We start from the raw sequence: 22,342 nt of genomic DNA on the forward strand, positions 1-22,342 counted from the left end.
GATAGTGCCATCGGCAGGTCAAAATGTCCAACACAATGTCAGCAGGAGGGTGGCGTTGTCATAGCAACACTCACGTAAAGATGGTCCGTAGTGAGGTTTGGATGACTACAGCTAACTACTGCAGCTAACCTGTTGACTACTTTTATTTTAGTCAACCAGTCGGTTCGTTCAGATTTTCAAAATCAATTCAAACAGGAAGCAGATACTAACGACCGTTTACTGCTCGGATTTGATGTTATTTTATTGGTGTGGTTTTCAACTCACGATTTTTAGTTGTTCTAACCCAAACTGACCAAAAGAACGCTAACATGTCCATTAACTCTGAGCAGGAACGGCCTACAGGCGCGTCTCCATGGAAACACCCACTCATGACATCACGCGACAAATGGCACAGACGTCACGTCGCCGACGTAAAACTGCACTTTTGGATGACTGAAACAGCAACAACATGAGTCTGATTGTTTGTGGAAACTTTTTCCACATTCACAAGTCGTGTTTTCTGCAACCTATCGCAAAAATATAAGCATGTTGCTACGCTAGTATCTACCAGCATCATTTTAGCATGAAGTCTGGAAGGACCAGAATACGGGATCAGGAGCGCGTTTGTCATGTGGAGTAAGGGTTAAAGGCCTGTCACACTTAACACAAATGAGGACGAACCACACTCGAGTGTCAATCAGAAATGTCAGCATTCGCAGAGTAGTCAAAGAGGCGGGCAGAGTCGTGCAACCGCCCCGAATGTTAGAATCCCCATCACACTAGAGGCCAAATGCCTACCGAATGAAAACTTGACTGCCATTTGGCCAAAGTCGCGGCGCATTTGAACACCTCGGACAGCTAATCTGAGTGCGACCCACACAGTTGTGCACATTTGCGCGACCAGGCCAAATGTAGTGCACATGCACCCAAATAATGTGTGTTCGAAAAAGCTCAAACAGTTGTCAAAGTGTAGTCTGACTGCGGTCTCAGCATTCAAAACACCTGAAGGGGTCGGACGACATACCGCTATGGCCAAAATACAGAACCCGGCCGAATTCCCTGGATGTGGCACGGATGAGCCAAAATGCACCTGAATGCCCCCACAATGTCCCAAGTGGGGGCTGAATGCAAGCCGAATGTCGCGTGAGGCCCCTCAATGCAACATGGATGAGGCGGGAACCACCCACCTGGGCATGGACTGTGGTCAGATCAAACCTATCGTAACAGTGGACAGTATTGAAAGGCGGGACACTGGCGCACCATCCAGTGTCCGCATTGAGTACTGCTTGATCAACTGCCACGCGAGAGAGACAGAGAGGGAGCTGCTGCACTCCGAATATGCACGAATCAGTCGAGGTGGCTTCGGCCCACATTCTGGGTATTCGCACGGGATTCGTACACAGCTGGCCGAACATTTGTCCCCCGACTACATCTTGAATTACCGCTTTTTTGCCCATTCAGGCTGATTCAGCTTCATTAGTGTCAGTGTGAGGGGGTATAAAGGTCGGGTTTATCAGACCTGAGACATGGGCGGTGAAGGGAGTGCAGGAGAGGGAGACACGTGTGGAGTTAAAGAAGTGAGCAGAAAACAAACTGAGAGAATCAGAGAACAAAAGCCAGGAAAGAGGTTTGAGATGGTTTGAAGAGAGGATGAAGATGAAAAAACAGGAAGGATGAAAAACGAGGAAAAGCAGGTTCAGAACTGGACACATGGAGCAAAGTCCATCAGAACCATCACGAGAAAATATGAAACTTATTCTGTGTTCAATCATTAAAACTAAACATATCTATCGCTGACACGGTGCTAACATGTTAGCATTAGCACGCAGTGGCTGTGAGTCACGACAAATCTCAATGAACTTTTGATTTTCATGTTTCTTGTGTAATTCCTCCAGGTTCTTTTTGTAATATACTGCCCCTTAAAAAGAACGAAATCGATATATTCCTCAGGTTGAATTTATTAAATGTCACGCTGAAAACCAGGCCGGAGTCCCCAGAAATGGAGCCCGCACACGGACTCCATTTCCTGAAAAGACCTCAAACATCATGCTTTTATACAAGACAATGTAGGCGGTACAGTGGGAGGGGTTTAGTCACACACACCTAATCTTACTGGCTCCCCACAGACAGAGGGGAGCCCTCCCTTTATCTGAAACCTGCACATGCATGATGGAAGTGGAACTCAACTCTTCTGTTGAGACCTTGAACCAGTTAGAACCAGGTTCCAGACACTTTTAAACAGATAACAAAAGCAAATACTTGATAACATAAAATAAGGAATTAGCACAGATATTACCAACACTTGTAAAGGCCTCGTGTGGATTAGGATTGTGGGCTGAGAGGTTTGAGGAGCTGATACAGTGTAACGCGCACGTCCATCATTAGCATGTAGAGGCTAAAACGGACATAAAACAACACGTGTAATTTCTGTTTGATTTTAAATGTCAGTTTCATTTCTTCTGATTTTTCATGATGCAAAAATACTTTCACTTCTTTTTTTTTTTTTTACTGTTTTATTTATATTTTCATCCCCAAGTTGACATAATTTGCACATTTTTATACTTTGATTAACTGCATTCTGGCTGAAAATTTTATCTGAAGATTTTTGGGGAAAGCTGAAATTTGGTGAAATTTGATGCTGAAATTCTCAGCGACACTTTCTGATGTGTCGTCTGTGGATCTAAACTGGTCAACAAACTGCCTCAAACACACACGGATACGACTTACTGGCGATTTACAAAAGTACAAACACATTCACTTCCATAATTAATAACATATTAGCTGGTTAGCGGCTGTGATGTGAGCTTGCAGAGTCGTTATGCCGGTTAGCATGTCAGAGGCTAACGTGCATGTGGTTGTCAGCTAACATCGGGCTACTACACGACTGGTAATGCTCCTGAATAATTTACAGTTTTGTGTGCAATAATAGACCCCTTTCCATTCTGGGTGTGGTTACCCATGATTCCTAGCATATGTCATACTGTCAGGCAGAAAATGCAAACGTAGAGTGAGCGTGAGCCATGAAGCGCCAGTTACCGCTAAAGTGAGATGATGGTTCGATTATGCTTGGTGTTCAGGTGTACAAACGCTGAACACGCAGACATCACAAAGATTTTGGGCACCCCGACAGTCAGCAATCAAAGAGAAAAAAGTGGAATAGCATTCATGCTAGCAATGCCAGCTGTGGTTAGCTCGCGGAACTAATTTCAGCCCTGACTAAAGCAAATGGCTTTACAAAGTGTCTCTGAGTGCTTTGGTGGATAATTGTGGATGGAGTAAAGTAACATCAGATGAAGTAACACAGGGATTGTGAGCTCTACAAATAGTGATCTTTGGCCATTTGTCTCCATTTACTGTTGCATTTTGTGGACCCTGATTTTAATTTGTGGTCATCAGAAACATTTGTACAAATAATTTAGTGTGTTCTAATAGTTTTAGAGATACCTTGGAATTTTTCTTGGAATTTCAGTACATAGCGTACTGAAGGCGCCGCAAACTCGGCTAACAGGTCTGTGGCAGAGCCCAGTCCTTAAACATCAAATTTCATCAAAATAATAAAAACATACACACAGCAGTTTATTTAAAACAACAAAGTTGTAGCACACCCCCCCCAGATTTATTTGATCTTGTAATCTATGTTGAGGATATAAAACAGGCCGTTGTTACGTTGTTTGGCGCCCTGTCAGTCCCTCGTGTAGAACTCCAACGGGAGTTGAGCCTTTAACGCGGGCGTACGTTCCATGACTGAATATATGTATAACACTGGGACAAACACATGTAACTTTAAGTCCCTTAAACGTGTCCCAGATGTGACAATATTTAGTACTGAACATTGGGACCATCAGCTCTAATCCTGTGCATTATTTGTGAAAATAATTCAATATTACAACAGTAAGAATTAGAACATTAAAGTTTACTGCTCCAGAAAACACCAACTCAGTATGTTTCAAGCCTTTAGAAACAGTAAAACGCACGCTGTAAGCTGGGGAACTTGTGGTCAAGGGTGCAGTTCTTTACTTTTGTTTTCAGGCAGGTTGCCAGGTCTGCTAGGAATAAAGCCGGATTGACCAGTTTCATCCTATTTTAGCCCTTTTTTGGATTGTGGGCGATCACAGTAGAACAGCACCCTGCAGAATAAGGTGCGAGAGCCGTTACGCATACGTCTTTTGGAGGAATAGGCACTTAAAGCTCCCCAAGCTAACAGCGGCGGTGGGAGCTCACGCTTAGTCACGAGAGATTTACACACTACTGAGCATACACACTAAAAATGTAACAACAGTCTGTTGAACATCGTCTGCAAAAATCATCACTTTCAAAACATTGCCATGAGAAAAAATTCCAAACACTGGTCGCAAGCTTCTACATCGTACGGATCGATATCAAACACCTTTAATTTCACCTTGTAGTGAGCAAATGTTGCTTCATCCAAATAACTGCTGTAGCGTGCGTGGGACATCAAAACAGGGATGTTTACAGTGTTTTTAAAATAGATTTTGAGCGTTCTTGCTTTAGTTTGAGTCTGCAGCCGGTTTCCCAAAAAAAGGGTGTAGTGTGATGCATTATGGGTAATCACACCCAGAATGGAAAGGGGTCAGTTAGTTCCACAGATTATCCCTGCCCATTTCACTGTGATATGCGATGTCCTTACGTAAGATCAAAGTCACATGGTTCTGACCAATCAGAATGAAGCACATAAACACACGCTGGGGTCGTCTTCACCGTCACATCAGTTAGCGACGTGTCGGCAGTCGTACGGCTTGCAGACAGATGTCCATGTTGGCTTTGCACTCTGACTTAATTCATAACCAAAGTGTGCGATTTGTCAGTTTATAGCTAATAATATAAACTGGATGACTGCAGGCACGCCACCTGGTGGTAGAAAAGAGACACTGCTTTATGTTGGAAATCTCAGTTGAATAAACCTGATGATTAAAGTGAGAAAATATCCAGAAATTGACACGTTCTTCTTTATCTTTGATGTTTTCTGTTATCGTTAAAATACTGTGAATCGATGAGCTGAAAGGAGTGAGGATTCAGGAATGAGATTGTTTTTCATCCACATCATAAATTCTGCAATAATTTACAGAGTCAGAATAACTTTGTGTCATTTGTGTACGATCTATGAAGGCCGATGCCTTTGCACGCGCTCAAATCCCAATGGTTCTAAACGATGGTTTTATAGATTCTGTTCGCGGCTCCTGCTGAGGAACGATTCAGAACACAATCCAAATGCCTTTTTCATCTCTGTCTATATTTTATTGCACTTTACATTTTTCAGAAGAATAAATTAGATTCAATTCAAATTTTGTCTTTTTTTAAATACCCTTAAAATATTTTATGTTAAATTTTTCAAACATCATTTAATCTGAGAACAAATTCTTTCAAAAGGCATTTTTTAAACACCGGTTTCCATGGCAACAGCCTGCTCCAGCGTTGTATTATTATTTTTTGCAGCACAAAAACTGACAAAAGTGGTTTGTTTGTGTTTTTGGTTGTGTACTCCCCCTGGTTGAAGCACAAACACATGAAGTTTACTGCAGCTCACAAAGAGAAAGAAGATGATGAAGATGAAGAACATGCTTTTGGGTGGCTGTTTAACGTGTAACAAGACGATAAATGTCACAAATATGTGCTAAATTTGTAAAAATTTTAAATTTGTGCTTTCTGAAGAATCTCAGAATCTTTTCTTCATGTCAGCGACACTCGAGGGTCTGGAGTCGTGACAGAATCTAATTTTACACAATGTCCAACATGATTCACTCTGAGGTCACGTTAAGAGTCAGGTTAGGAAGAAGACGGCGGAGCTTCCAACCTGAGTGCCGCTAAATCTTCCTGCTGTGGGTGGAGCCTTATAATCAGCTCCGTCTCCAAAGCCCATTGAACAGTTCTGAGTTAAAGTTCAATTCTTTTCTTTCTGCTGCTTTTCTTTATTCACCACAAAGACAAAACAACATCACAAATGACGACGTTACCTCAGAAAACTCTGAGGGAAAGAACAGTGGTAATATGAGGTGAAAGGATCACACGCAGTTTGAACACCAACATCAGAGTACATCACAGAACATTCCAGAACTTTGCTGAGTTCAGTATGTGGGAGGAGCCAATTTAGAAATTTAGGAACCAATTTGTTTCTGAAGGTCTTTTGTGAAGACAAACATCAGGACTTTTCTCTGAGATTTGTCCTTCCTGTCGAGTGTTTTTCTTGGTCACATGGAAACATTTTCTTCAGCTCAAGAAGTCAATGAGATGCAAAGAAACGTGACCACATCCTGTTTGTAATGAGACTCAAAGTCTGGCTTCAGTCTTCACCTACTGAGATACTAATCCTTAAACCTTCGTCCTTGCAAACTCTTGTAGTAGTTCTCCTGCTCAGTCTGGTTACGAATCTCTCGATCCAGGGCTGTCTTACGTCTCATGGCCATTTCCCTGCGTTGTCCATCTCCTGAGATTGCCTGCTGGGGATGAACAGCATTTGGGATGACCTCCAGGTTGGTGGAGGAACAAGGTGAAGCAGATCGCTGCAGGCGAAAGCTGCTGTTTCGTGCTGCCGGATCTCCTTGGTTGATGCTGTTGAGGTCGTAGGTCTCTCTCTGGTCAATTCCTGCCCACTCCCGTGGGTTACCATTTTTAGCAAGTTGTGATGTTTGAGGAAGGGCTGAATGCTGGAGAAGATGATGGGGAGCATAGACACCTACGGTGCAGAAACCCAACCCATCCTGCTGCTGTTTGGGGAAGTAGTGTGGAGAGTTAGCAGCAGAGGAGCCAGCCGAGGTGGTCTCAGAGGACTTGGACACGTCGCATGAGGGTGAAGTCGGCAATAAGCCTTGCTGCTTGGACATGGCGATGACCTGCATAAGCCGTGGCTGGTTGACACCACCGCGGACGGACTCGTCTCCACTCACCTTCTCTCGAATGGCCAACCACTTTGCACGTGTCAGTGCACTTTTTGGAGAAACTGGTGGAGGACCTGCTTCAGGGATCTGTGGCGGTCGTGGAGTTGCCACTGCTCTGGCACCTCCTGGGGGTGGAGAGGGATTGTGATTAGCAACTATCCTCCCTGACTGCACACCAGCTGTGTATATTGGGACATGAGACACTCCGTCTTCTGTTCCAACAGATCCAACTTCAGAGCCGTCCTCGCTGGCATCCCGCTCTGAGTCGTCCCGAACATTTAGTGCTCTCATTTCCATGGACTTCTGTTTCCACTCTGACACCAGCTGCTGAGAGCACACAGGATCCATGGGAATCTGGACAGCCTTCAAACGCCGCTGGGCAGGTTGGGTGGCCTGGACTGGTTGAACAGGCTGGATGAGATCCTCTGTGTCCTCACCGGTGCCAAGCCCCCCGTTTATATTCATGCTAGCTCGTGGCACCGTGTTGCTGAAGGTCAGCATGGTCTCCTTTCCCATTGGGCTACGAGGTGCCAACAGCTCCACGTCCACACTGGCCCTCTTCAGGCTCCCCATGGAGACCTTCTCCCTCTTCAGGGCACCGCCCAGTTCCTCCAGCTGGTTCAAAGATGGAGACGGAGCTGCTGCAATTTCGTCATTGCTTTCTGAAGCTGAAGCCGGACCCTTGTTGTAGACGGACTCGTGGCCTCGCTCGGTGAGCGCTCGCAGTGGATCTTCCTTCAGGGGTGAAGGGGATGGAACCGGAGCTGGATCACTGACAGACTTGAAGTTAGCCACAGCGTGAAACGCCTGCAGGAGAAACAACATGACATCATGTCCCCCCAAAACGCCCCAGAATCTGAATAAATGCAAAGATTCTTCTACCTCATAAACCAAATATAATCGACCAGGACATTTTATTTTGACACTGGACAACATGATTCCAGCTTCCTGCACGTCACGTAAACTCCAGATGCTAAAAACACAGACTCTCAGACCTGCCCCGCCCTCACAGACCTGCTGTGATTTCATACACACGCCCCACCCTCACACCACCCTCACAGACCTGCCCCAAACTCACAGACCTGCTCTGCCTAAAGTTCTGAACTGTGACAGGGATCAGACCTGGACACGGAATTTCTCACCAAGTATGCAGCGATGAACGCTCCGATGAGGAACCCCACATAGACGTCGATGGGGTGGCTGCGATACTGTGTGATCTGCGTCAAACCTGTCAATGCCGCTGCAATGGCAAACAAGAAGACCAGCACAGGCTTCAACAGCTTGGTGCTGTCAGAGATGGTCGAATTAAAATACATCTGGAAAGAAGACAGACAGACAGAAACATCTGTTATCTGGAGGACTTTCTGCATTGATACTGTTCTGATGATGTGAACTGATGATTAATTTGGACTCACAGACACGTAGACGGCAGCGAAAGCAGACAGAGTTGCATGCTGGGAAGGGAAGGTTTTCCTGTAAAGAAAAAACAGACATATAAGACATGAGACCACCCTGTTGTCATGGTAGCGGTGATAAAAACAGCATCACGGTATTAGAAAACGGGAGCGTCCCATGATGCTTCACGCTCGTCTGTTACTGACGAGCTGAAGGTCTTCAGGTCAGCTAGTTCTCATCCCACAAACAAAATAATGTTTAATCAAAAATGTTCATGTTCCACTTCGACCTGATGGCTCGTCAACATCACTGTCAACCTCTGATTGATTATAATCACAACCAGGTTGGAAAGAAGAAGAGAATCTGGAGCGTTCGACACTTGTGAACACAAAGGAACTGTGCCGGCCAGGATTACATGAATGGTCAGAATAATAATGTGAATGGTTCACTTAATAATGTGAATGGTTCACTTAATAATGTGAATGGTTCACTTAATAATGTGAATGGTTCACTTAATAATGTAAATAGTCCACTTAATAATGTAAATAGTCCACTTAATAATGTGAATGGTTCACTTAATAATGTGAATGGTTCACTTAATAATGTAAATAGTCCACTTAATAATGTGAATGGTTCACTTAATAATGTAAATAGTCCACTTAATAATGTGAATGGTTCACTTAATAATGTGAATGGTTCACTTAATAATGTAAATAGTCCACTTAATAATGTGAATGGTTCACTTAATAATGTGAATGGTTCACTTAATAATGTAAATAGTCCACTTAATAATGTGAATGGTTCACTTAATAATGTGAATGGTTCACTTAATAATGTAAATAGTCCACTTAATAATGTGAATGGTTCACTTAATAATGTAAATAGTCCACTTAATAATGTGAATGGTTCACTTAATAATGTGAATGGTTCACTTAATAATGTAAATAGTCCACTTAATAATGTGAATGGTTCACTTAATAATGTGAATGGTTCACTTAATAATGTAAATAGTCCACTTAATAATGTGAATGGTTCACTTAATAATGTGAATGGTTCACTTAATAATGTAAATAGTCCACTTAATAATGTGAATGGTTCACTTAATAATGTAAATAGTCCACTTAATAATGTGAATGGTTCACTTAATAATGTGAATGGTTCACTTAATAATGTAAATAGTCCACTTAATAATGTGAATGGTTCACTTAATAATGTGAATGGTTCACTTAATAATGTGAATAGTCCACTTAATAATGTGAATGGTTCACTTAATAATGTGAATGGTTCACTTAATAATGTAAATAGTCCACTTAAAAATGTGAATGGTCGACATAATAATGTTAATCGTCTGCATAATAATGTGAATGGTTCACTTAATAATGTGAATGGTCGACATAATAATGTTAATCGTCTGCATAATAATGTGAATCGTCCGCTTAATAATGTAAATCGTCCGCTTAATAATGTTAATCGTCCGCTTAATAATGTTAATCGTCCGCTTAATAATGTTAATCGTCCGCTTAATAATGTTAATCGTCCACATAATAATGTTAATCATCCGCATAATAATGTGAATGGTTCACTTAATAATGTTAATCGTCCGCATAATGATGTGAATGGTTCACTTAATAATGTTAATTGTCCGCATAATAATGTTAATCATCCGCATAATAATGTGAATGGTTCACTTAATAATGTTAATCGTCTGCATAATAATGTGAATGGTTCACTAAATAATGTGAAACGTCCGCTTAATAATGTGAGAGGTTCACTTAATAACGTGAGTGGTCCACATAATAATGTTAATCTCTGCATAATATTGTGAATCGTTCACGTAATAATGTACATCATCCGCTTAATAATGCTAATCGTCCACATAATAATGTGAATGGTCCACTTAATAATGCTAATCGTCCACATAATAATGTGAATTGTACACATAATAATGTTAATCGTCCGCATAATAATGTGAATGGTTCACTTAATAATGTAAATCGTCCACTTAATAATGTGAATGGTTCACTAAATAATGTGAAACGTCCGCATAATAATGTGAATGGTTCACTTAATAATGTGAATGGTCCACATAATAATGTTAATCATCCGCATAATAATGTGAATGGTTCACTTAATAATGTTAATCGTCTGCATAATAATGTGAATGGTTCACTAAATAATGTGAAACGTCCGCTTAATAATGTGAGAGGTTCACTTAATAACGTGAGTGGTCCACATAATAATGTTAATCTCTGCATAATATTGTGAATCGTTCACGTAATAATGTACATCATCCGCTTAATAATGCTAATCGTCCACATAATAATGTGAATGGTCCACTTAATAATGTGAATGGTCCACTTAATAATGTGAATGGTCCACTTAATAATGCTAATCGTCCACATAATAATGTGAATTGTACACATAATAATGTTAATCGTCTGCATAATAATGTGAATGGTTCACTTAATAATGTAAATCGTCCACTTAATAATGTGAATGGTTCACTAAATAATGTGAAACGTCCGCATAATAATGTGAATGGTTCACTTAATAATGTGAATGGTCCACATAATAATGTTAATCGTCCGCATAATAATGTGAATGGTTCACTTAAAAATGTAAATCGTCCGCTTAATAATGTGAATGGTTCACTTAATAATGTGAATGGTCCACATAATAATGTTAATCATCCGCATAATAATGTGAATGGTTCACTTAATAATGTTAATCGTCCGCATAATAATGTGAATGGTTCACTTAATAATGTGAATGGTCCACATAATAATGTTAATCAGCCGCATAATAATGTGAATGGTTCACTTAATAATGTTAATCGTCTGCATAATAATGTGAATGGTCCACATAATAATGTTAATCATCCGCATAATAATGTGAATGGTTCACTTAATAATGTTAATCGTCTGCATAATAATGTGAATGGTTCACTAAATAATGTGAAACGTCCGCTTAATAATGTGAGAGGTTCACTTAATAACGTGAGTGGTCCACATAATAATGTTAATCTCTGCATAATATTGTGAATCGTTCACGTAATAATGTACATCATCCGCTTAATAATGCTAATCGTCCACATAATAATGTGAATGGTCCACTTAATAATGCTAATCGTCCACATAATAATGTGAATTGTACACATAATAATGTTAATCGTCCGCATAATAATGTGAATGGTTCACTTAATAATGTGAAACGTCCGCATAATAATGTGAATGGTTCACTTAATAATGTGAATGGTCCACATAATAATGTTAATCATCCGCATAATAATGTGAATGGTTCACTTAATAATGTTAATCGTCTGCATAATAATGTGAATGGTTCACTAAATAATGTGAAACGTCCGCTTAATAATGTGAGAGGTTCACTTAATAACGTGAGTGGTCCACATAATAATGTTAATCTCTGCATAATATTGTGAATCGTTCACGTAATAATGTACATCATCCGCTTAATAATGCTAATCGTCCACATAATAATGTGAATGGTCCACTTAATAATGTGAATGGTCCACTTAATAATGCTAATCGTCCACATAATAATGTGAATTGTACACATAATAATGTTAATCGTCCGCATAATAATGTGAATGGTTCACTTAATAATGTAAATCGTCCACTTAATAATGTGAATGGTTCACTAAATAATGTGAAACGTCCGCATAATAATGTGAATGGTTCACTTAATAATGTGAATGGTCCACATAATAATGTTAATCATCCGCATAATAATGTGAATGGTTCACTTAATAATGTTAATCGTCTGCATAATAATGTGAATGGTTCACTAAATAATGTGAAACGTCCGCTTAATAATGTGAGAGGTTCACTTAATAACGTGAGTGGTCCACATAATAATGTTAATCTCTGCATAATATTGTGAATCGTTCACGTAATAATGTACATCATCCGCTTAATAATGCTAATCGTCCACATAATAATGTGAATGGTCCACTTAATAATGTGAATGGTCCACTTAATAATGTGAATGGTCCACTTAATAATGCTAATCGTCCACATAATAATGTGAATTGTACACATAATAATGTTAATCGTCTGCATAATAATGTGAATGGTTCACTTAATAATGTAAATCGTCCACTTAATAATGTGAATGGTTCACTAAATAATGTGAAACGTCCGCATAATAATGTGAATGGTTCACTTAATAATGTGAATGGTCCACATAATAATGTTAATCGTCCGCATAATAATGTGAATGGTTCACTTAAAAATGTAAATCGTCCGCTTAATAATGTGAATGGTTCACTTAATAATGTGAATGGTCCACATAATAATGTTAATCATCCGCATAATAATGTGAATGGTTCACTTAATAATGTTAATCGTCCGCATAATAATGTGAATGGTTCACTTAATAATGTGAATGGTCCACATAATAATGTTAATCAGCCGCATAATAATGTGAATGGTTCACTTAATAATGTTAATCGTCTGCATAATAATGTGAATGGTCCACATAATAATGTTAATCATCCGCATAATAATGTGAATGGTTCACTTAATAATGTTAATCGTCTGCATAATAATGTGAATGGTTCACTAAATAATGTGAAACGTCCGCTTAATAATGTGAGAGGTTCACTTAATAACGTGAGTGGTCCACATAATAATGTTAATCTCTGCATAATATTGTGAATCGTTCACGTAATAATGTACATCATCCGCTTAATAATGCTAATCGTCCACATAATAATGTGAATGGTCCACTTAATAATGCTAATCGTCCACATAATAATGTGAATTGTACACATAATAATGTTAATCGTCCGCATAATAATGTGAATGGTTCACTTAATAATGTGAAACGTCCGCATAATAATGTGAATGGTTCACTTAATAATGTGAATGGTCCACATAATAATGTTAATCATCCGCATAATAATGTGAATGGTTCACTTAATAATGTTAATCGTCTGCATAATAATGTGAATGGTTCACTAAATAATGTGAAACGTCCGCTTAATAATGTGAGAGGTTCACTTAATAACGTGAGTGGTCCACATAATAATGTTAATCTCTGCATAATATTGTGAATCGTTCACGTAATAATGTACATCATCCGCTTAATAATGCTAATCGTCCACATAATAATGTGAATGGTCCACTTAATAATGTGAATGGTCCACTTAATAATGCTAATCGTCCACATAATAATGTGAATTGTACACATAATAATGTTAATCGTCCGCATAATAATGTGAATGGTTCACTTAATAATGTAAATCGTCCACTTAATAATGTGAATGGTTCACTAAATAATGTGAAACGTCCGCATAATAATGTGAATGGTTCACTTAATAATGTGAATGGTCCACATAATAATGTTAATCGTCCGCATAATAATGTGAATGGTTCGCTTAAAAACGTAAATCGACCGCTTAATAATGTGAATGGTTCACTTAAAAATGTAAATCGTCCGCTTAATAATGTGAATGGTTCACTTAATAATGTTAATCGTCCGCATAATAATGTGAATGGTCCACATAATAATGTTAATCGTCCGCTTAATAATGTGAATGGTTCACTTAAAAATGTAAATCGTCCGCTTAATAATGTGAATGTTCCGCATAATAATGTTAATCGTCCGCATAATAATGTGAATGGTGCACTTAAAAATGTAAATCGTCCGCTTAATAATGTGAATGGTCTGCATAATAATGTGAATCGTCCGCATAATAATGTGAATGGTTCACTTAAAAATGTAAATCGTCCGCTTAATAATGTGAATGGTCCGCATAATAATGTTAATCGTCCGCATAATAATGTGAATGGTTCACTTAAAAATGTAAATCGTCCGCTTAATAATGTGAATGGTCCACTTAATAATGTTAATCGTCCGCATAATAATGTGAATGGTCCACATAATAATGTGAATGGTCCATATAATAATGTGAATGGTCCACATAATAATGTGAATGGTCCACATAATAATGTTAATCGTCCGCTTAATAATGTGAATGGTCCGCATAATAATGTTAATCGTCCGCATAATAATGTGAATGGTTCACTTAAAAATGTAAATCGTCCGCATAATAATGTGAATGGTTCACTTAAAAATGTAAATCGTCCGCGTAATAATGTGAATGGTCCGCATAATAATGTTAATCGTCCGCTTAATAATGTGAATGGTCCGCATAATAATGTTAATCGTCCGCATAATAATGTGAATGGTTCACTTAAAAATGTAAATCGTCCGCTTAATAATGTGAATGGTCCACTTAATAATGTTAATCGTCCGCATAATAATGTGAATGGTCCACATAATAATGTGAATGGTCCATATAATAATGTGAATGGTCCACATAATAATGTTAATCGTCCGCTTAATAATGTGAATGGTCCGCATAATAATGTTAATCGTCCGCATAATAATGTGAATGGTTCACTTAAAAATGTAAATCGTCCGCATAATAATGTGAATGGTTCACTTAAAAATGTAAATCGTCCGCTTAATAATGTGAATGTTCCGCATAATAATGTTAATCGTCCGCATAATAATGTGAATGGTTCACTTAAAAATGTAAATCGTCCGCATAATAATGTGAATGGTTCACTTAAAAATGTAAATCGTCCGCTTAATAATGTGAATGTTCCGCATAATAATGTTAATCGTCCGCATAATAATGTGAATGGTTCACTTAAAAATGTAAATCGTCCGCTTAATAATGTGAATGGTCCGCATAATAATGTTAATCGTCCGCATAATAATGTGAATGGTTCACTTAAAAATGTAAATCGTCCGCATAATAATGTGAATGGTTCACTTAAAAATGTAAATCGTCCGCATAATAATGTGAATGGTTCACTTAAAAATGTAAATCGTCCGCATAATAATGTGAATGGTTCACTTAAAAATGTAAATCGTCCGCTTAATAATGTGAATGTTCCGCATAATAATGTTAATCGTCCGCATAATAATGTGAATGGTTCACTTAAAAATGTAAATCGTCCGCATAATAATGTGAATGGTTCACTTAAAAATGTAAATCGTCCGCATAATAATGTGAATGGTTCACTTAAAAATGTAAATCGTCCGCATAATAATGTGAATGGTTCATTTAAAAATGTAAATCGTCCGCTTAATAATGTGAATGTTCCGCATAATAATGTTAATCGTCCGCATAATAATGTGAATGGTTCACTTAAAAATGTAAATCGTCCGCATAATAATGTGAATGGTTCATTTAAAAATGTTAATCGTCCGCTTAATAATGTGAATGGTCCGCATAATAATGTTAATCGTCCGCATAATAATGTGAATGGTTCACTTAAAAATGTTAATCGTCCGCATAATAATGTGAATGGTTCACTTAAAAATGTAAATCGTCCGCTTAATAATGTGAATGGTCCGCATAATAATGTTAATCGTCCGCATAATAATGTGAATGGTTCACTTAAAAATGTAAATCGTCCGCATAATAATGTGAATGGTTCACTTAAAAATGTAAATCGTCCGCATAATAATGTGAATGGTTCACTTAAAAATGTAAATCGTCCGCATAATAATGTGAATGGTTCACTTAAAAATGTAAATCGTCCGCTTAATAATGTGAATGTTCCGCATAATAATGTTAATCGTCCGCATAATAATGTGAATGGTTCACTTAAAAATGTAAATCGTCCGCATAATAATGTGAATGGTTCACTTAAAAATGTAAATCGTCCGCATAATAATGTGAATGGTTCACTTAAAAATGTAAATCGTCCGCATAATAATGTGAATGGTTCATTTAAAAATGTAAATCGTCCGCTTAATAATGTGAATGTTCCGCATAATAATGTTAATCGTCCGCATAATAATGTGAATGGTTCACTTAAAAATGTAAATCGTGGACGTCCGCTTCCTGTAATATCGATTTAACTGAATGAAAATAAAAGAACCTACAAGAATGGCTACTGGACAACGAACGAGCAAGAAAGATGCTAAAATGGGGAAAAGTGAAGACAAGAAAATGACGCAAAAGCAGCTAATGCTAGATGCTAGCCTAACACAAGCCGAAGCCGGGGCCGAAAACCTGTTGCTCATGGAGCTTCGTAAATTCTGAGAGGAGTCTGGAAATGCTCAACGAGATATTAAGGAGTCTCAAACGTGCATGGAGATGACAATAGGAGAAATCAACAAAAGAACTGATACACTGGAAAAAAGAATCGAAGTTGCGGAAACCAGGGTAAGCAACAATGAAGATCGAGACACACGACAGGAAAAAGTGTTAGCATACCTGCTTAAAAAAGATGCTAAGCTAACTGCAAAGCAAGATGAACTGGAGGACAGAATGCGCAAAAACAACATAAGACTTCATGGGATAAAAGAAGATTCAGAAGGAAAAGAGATGATACCATTCATCACTCAATTTCTCAAGTCGAAACTAAACTTACCTGAAGACACCGATATTCGCATCGAGCGAGCACACAGGTCTACAGTGTCTAAGCCAAAACCGACGGCACCATCGAGGTCCATTATAGTTCAGTTTGTAGATTTCAGTGTGAAACAGGCAGTGTTGCGACAGGCCTGGGAGCAACAGAATGTTGAATTCAATGGGAAAAAGGTCTTTTTTGACCACGATTTTTCTCCAGAGGTGCAAAGGAAAAGGAAACAAGTGCGTGAGGTGATCAAAAAACTCAAGGAGCGTAAAATAAAGGCACAATCACCATACCCAGCCCAACTGAAGCTATTCCTGGAGACTGGTATCAAAATCTTCCCTTCCCTCCTGGACGCCCAACCTACTCTAAGAGAGCTGGGGATTACGGTAGAGGTGGATGAGAGGGATCTTCTAGAGAGAACTGTTACAGGATGGCTGGCAAACTCGGGGCTGGCAGAAAAAGTCTGGACAAATGCTGAACACAGAGGACATTAGAGCCATCATAAAACCTGTGACCTACTCTGAGGAGGTCTAAAATGAAGACAAGATTTCTACATCCCCCTTGAACTATTGGAACTACAGAAGTTACAAAGAAAGAAGAAAGGGGAGGAAAGAGAAAAAAAAAAATGTAGTTGCATATATGTGAGAATGTATGAGTGTATATGTATCCAGAAGCGTGTATATGTCTGTGTGGGTACATATGTGCATGTGAATACTCATATGCGTACGTGTGTAGGAATGTGTAAGTGTAAGTATGTATGCATGTATGTATGTGTGTGTGCATATATATATATATATATATATATATATATATATATATATATGCATATCAATATAAGAATAAGAGAACACGTAGGCTGAGAAACAATTAACATTTTTTAAGCCATAAGTCGGAGTGTAACGAAGGGAATATCTGTCTAAACCCGGGCATTCAAAGCAGCATTAGGTCGGGAAGAATGTGGAATGCTGCTCACACATCTTTGTGTATTTTATCCAGGGAGCCAGGCCTCCCTGCCTAGTTTACATCAGGAATTTGTTGTCCCATATCGGGACAGCAAACTGTATTTTTGGAAGTTTTTCTTTAAGGTTCTTTTTGAAGGTTCAACTTGTTCAATGTTTTTCTTTCTTGGTAAATTGAAAATGATTGTCAATGTGGCTTGGAATGATGCTGAGGCACCCAGGAGAGATGCAGTGTATGGTAAACCCACTCTTACTTCATAATGACAGTGTTGAAGATAGTAAGTTATAATATAAATGGTTTAAATCACGTCATAAACAGAAAGAAGATCTTGGCCCAATTAAAGAGGTTAAGTTGTTCAATCGCGTTACTACAAGAAACTCATTTAAATGAGGCAGAGCATGCAAAATTGAAAAAGGACTGGGTGGGACAGGTATTTAGCGCTTCATATGAAAATTACAAAAAAAAGGGGTGTTACTATACTATGCCACAAATCTTTATGGCTGGTTTCGGAAAAAATTATGAAGGATAAAAACAGACGCTGGATAATTATTATTGGTTCAATTGGTGGAATAACTCTAACAATTATGAACATATATGCCCCAAACGAGGACAACCCAATTTTTTTTCGACAAATAGCTCAAATTTTAGCGATGAATTCAAAAGGACCAATAATACTAGGAGGAGACTTTAACTGTGTTTTAAACCACTACATAGATAAATTTCCATTAGAACAAAAATACCAACTATCCAAAGCTAGGGCATTGAACAATCTGTTGAAAGAATTGGGATTAGTTGACATATGGCGGGTAAAAAATCCAAAGGTCAGAGATTATACCTACTTTTCAAATGTTCATAAAAGTCATTCAAGAATTGCCTTTCTATGTGTTTCTAAACAAATAGCTCATATAATAAAAGATTGCCATATTGAACCACAAACGCTTTCAGACCACAGACCAGTTTTAATGTCCTTAAACTTGGATCAAGACAAACCTTTAAAACTATGGAGACTAAATGTATCACTTCTAAATAATCCAGAGGCAGTTCAATATATAAAAGAGAAATTGAATTATTTTTTGGAAACTAATGACAATGAGGCAACTTCACCTTCAACTCTATGGGACACAGCAAAAGCAGTCTTGAGGGGTAAAATTATCTCATTCTCCTCTAAACTTAAGAAGGAGCGTGAGAGGAACCAAATAAGATTAGAAGAACAGATTGAAATACTAGAAATAGAACATAAAAGAACAAATAAGGATATGGTTTTACAAGAATTAAAAAAATGTAGACAAAATCTGAATGACCTACTCACACACAAGGTGGAGGGGGCTTTACGCTTTTCTAATCAGAAATATTACGAACAAGGAAATAAAGCAAGCAGATTACTCGCATTTCAATTAAGAAAAGCACAGGCTAGTCGAATTGTTCAAAAAGTAGCATGCCCCAAATCAAAAAAAATATATATCTCAACCAAGTGAGATAGCAAATGCATTTTCTGAATATTATAAAGAATTGTATGATTCTACAGCTATCCCCAATAAACCAGGAAAAATTAAACAATTTTTACAGCAAATTAATCTTACTAAACTAGACAAAAATGAGGCAAAAGGATTAGTAGTTCCCATTACAAAAGAAGAAATAAAATCCATCATAGGGAAGTTAAAAAATAATAAATCACCTGGTGTGGATGGATTCCCCGGGGAATTTTATAAATGTTTTCAAACGGAACTTGTCCCTCTCCTACAAAGGGTATGTAATTATGCCTTAAATGTCAAAGAGCCACCAAAAACCTGGGCAGAAGCAATCATCTCAGTAATATATGAGGACGGTAAAGATCCCACACAATGTGCCTCATACAGACCAATAAGTCTCCTCTGTAATGATGTTAAAATCTTAAGCTCCATTTTGTCTAAAAGACTTCAAAAAATCATTAATAAACTTATTAACCCAGACCAGACAGGATTTATACCAAAAAGATTTGGAATAAATAATATCAGACGCACCCTTAATATAATATTAACAGAACAGCAAAGTTCACATCCATCAATGCTTCTTGGCCTCGATGCCGAGAAGGCATTTGACCGAGTGGACTGGATGTTTTTAAAGCATGTTCTAGGGCAGGGGTGGGCAATCATGTGCCATAAAGGGCCGAGACACTGCAGGTTTTCCGTGCAACCAGTCACCTCAGCAGGTGATTTCATTAATGATCAGGTGTCTCAGCAGGTGATTTCATTGACAACCAGGTGTTTGTGTTCAGAGGAGAAGCTCATCAGCAACCCACCTGCTGAGATGAATGGTTGCATGGAAAACCTGCAGTGTCTCGGCCCTCGATGCCCACCCCTGTTCTAGGGGAAATGGGTTTTGATGAAAATTTCATCAGTTGGTTTGAAGTGTTATATTCCAACCCTACTTCAAGAGTTCGTGTTAATGGGCACTTGTCGGAAAGTTTCCCTTTGAAAAGAGGTACCCGTCAAGGCTGCTGCTTATCTCCAATTCTATTTGCTATTAGTATAGAACCCCTGGCAGAATTAATTAGAAGCGTATCTTCAATTCTAGGTATACCAGATCATATAAGGACCCACAAACTGTCACTATATGCAGATGACATAATACTATACATTAGAGACCCAATGACCTCAAAACCAAAACTTCTAGACTGTTTACATGACTTTAGCATCATTTCGGGATATAAAATAAATGAACTGAACTCTGAAGCAATGATGTTAACAGGGAATTGGCCTATAGAACTCTCTAAAAAAGTTAAATTCAATTGGTCACACAATGGTTTTCGATACTTGGGAATAAATGTTACCAAAGACAGTTCCCAATTATACAAAGAAAATTATGGAAAACTACTCGATCAAATTCAAAAAGATTTAGACAGGTGGACAATTTTACCTCTTTCCCTCTTCGGGAGGATTGAAACAATTAGAATGAATATTGTTCCCAGGCTGTTATATTTATTTTCATCTATCCCTATCTGGATCCCAGAAACCGAATTTAATAAAATGCAAAAAATGATTTCTACATTTATATGGCAAAAAAGAAAGGCTAGAATCAAATTCCCTTTACTGTCCAGCAGTAAAGCTTGTGGAGGTCTTAATTTACCAAATTTGAAATTATACTACTGGGCAGCACAACTAAATGGAGCAATGGAATGGTTAAAACAAAAAGAAACGCAATGGCTGACATTAGAACAAAGTTATTGTCCCAAAATCCCATTACAATCTTTAATATTCTGCTCAAATGAGATATGGAACAAATTTAAAATCTCAAATAATTACATGAAGTGCACTCACAGAGTTCTAAATACTGTTAGGAAAAAGATTAAAGCCCCCCAGTCAATATCCAGAGCCATGAAAATTACAGATATTTTAGATTTCATACCAGGGCAACAAGATCAGAGGTTCAAAAACTGGGAAAATAAGAATTTAATTTTCATTAATGATTTATTTAAAGGGGAGATACTAGGATCATTTAGTCAATGCCAGGAAAAATATGGCTTAGCATCAATAGATTTTTATAGATTCCTGCAATTGAGAAGTTATTTAATGTCCCATAAAGAATGGTCTCTTCTTAATAAACAACCTACACATTTGGAAATGCTATTCATTAATACACTCAAGCATAAACAATATGATAAAATGATATCAAATCTATACAAAAGTCTACAAAGAAATATGAGAACTCTTTAGAGATAAAAGAAAAGTGGGAATTGGAAATGAACATAATAATTGAAGATCAAGAATGGGAACAAATTTGTGAAGGTGGACACAAACTGACAAATAGCCCAACATGGAAAGAGTTTTTATGGAAAATAAACACTCGATATTTTAAGACACCTGCTACCACTTTCAAATTTAATAAATCAAAAACAAACTTATGCTGGAGAAACTGTGGACAAATTGGCGATCACACTCATATTTTCTGGGATTGTCCAAAACTTAAAATATTTTGGGAGGGAATCAAGGAATTAATTTCAAATATTTTACAAATCTATATTGACTGGAATCCCCTTGTTTTTGTTTTTGGATTGCTCCCGGGGGACCTATTAGCTAAAGAAAAACTGTATCTTTTCAAGATAATGATACTGGTGGCTAAGAAAATGATAACTATATTTTGGTATAAACCTGATCCACCTACAACAAATCATTGGAAAGATAGGATGTTGGACGTTTACAAAATGGAGAAAATAACAGCAGGATTAAATGTCACTATGGGCCTATTTAGAAAGAGATGGAAACCACTGATAACATACTATGACTGGATATAAATACAGATTGTGAGGTGGAGTAGAGCAGAAAAAGAAGGAAATGTATATATTCTTTCCAACACTATAAATACTATACATTAGATACCAAAAGTAACAATTTGAAATGTACAAATTTGCCAAGATTTTCTTTGTTCTGATTCTTGTTCATTTTTTCATTTTTTTTTTCTGTGTGTGTGTATGTGTGTGTGTGCTCTGTTCTGTGTTATATAAGTAAACATTATACGTTGTAAAGCTTTAAACGAAGTTGAATAATAAACACTTGTTCCAAAAAAAAAAAAAAAGTAAATCGTCCGCATAATAATGTGAATGGTTCACTTAATAATGTAAATCGTCCGCTTAATAATGTAAATTGTCCACATAATAATGTAAATCGTCCACATAATAATGTAAATTGTCCACATAATAATGTGAATCGTCCACATAATAATGTGAATCCTATACAT

The 22,342-nt window shown here is 37.8% G+C and overlaps 1 protein-coding gene across 1 annotated transcript in view; it reads right to left on the bottom strand.

Annotated features, from left to right (window-relative positions):
• Positions 1-5,987: 5,987 nt before the first annotated feature.
• LOC117518223 (phospholipid phosphatase-related protein type 3-like) overlaps positions 5,988-22,342 on the bottom strand; it is a 57,027-nt gene continuing 40,672 nt past the window's right edge. Inside the window, exons 5-7 of the mRNA XM_034179295.1 lie at positions 8,288-8,345; positions 8,015-8,188; positions 5,988-7,679 (exon numbers count right to left, since the gene is read on the bottom strand). Coding sequence (XP_034035186.1) covers positions 6,300-7,679; positions 8,015-8,188; positions 8,288-8,345 — 1,612 coding nt within the window. The 3' untranslated portion in view covers positions 5,988-6,299. The remainder of the gene's footprint in view (positions 7,680-8,014; positions 8,189-8,287; positions 8,346-22,342) is intronic.

This window comes from Thalassophryne amazonica, chromosome 10 (genome assembly GCF_902500255.1).
Source record: "Thalassophryne amazonica chromosome 10, fThaAma1.1, whole genome shotgun sequence".
NCBI classification, from domain to species: domain Eukaryota; kingdom Metazoa; phylum Chordata; class Actinopteri; order Batrachoidiformes; family Batrachoididae; genus Thalassophryne; species Thalassophryne amazonica.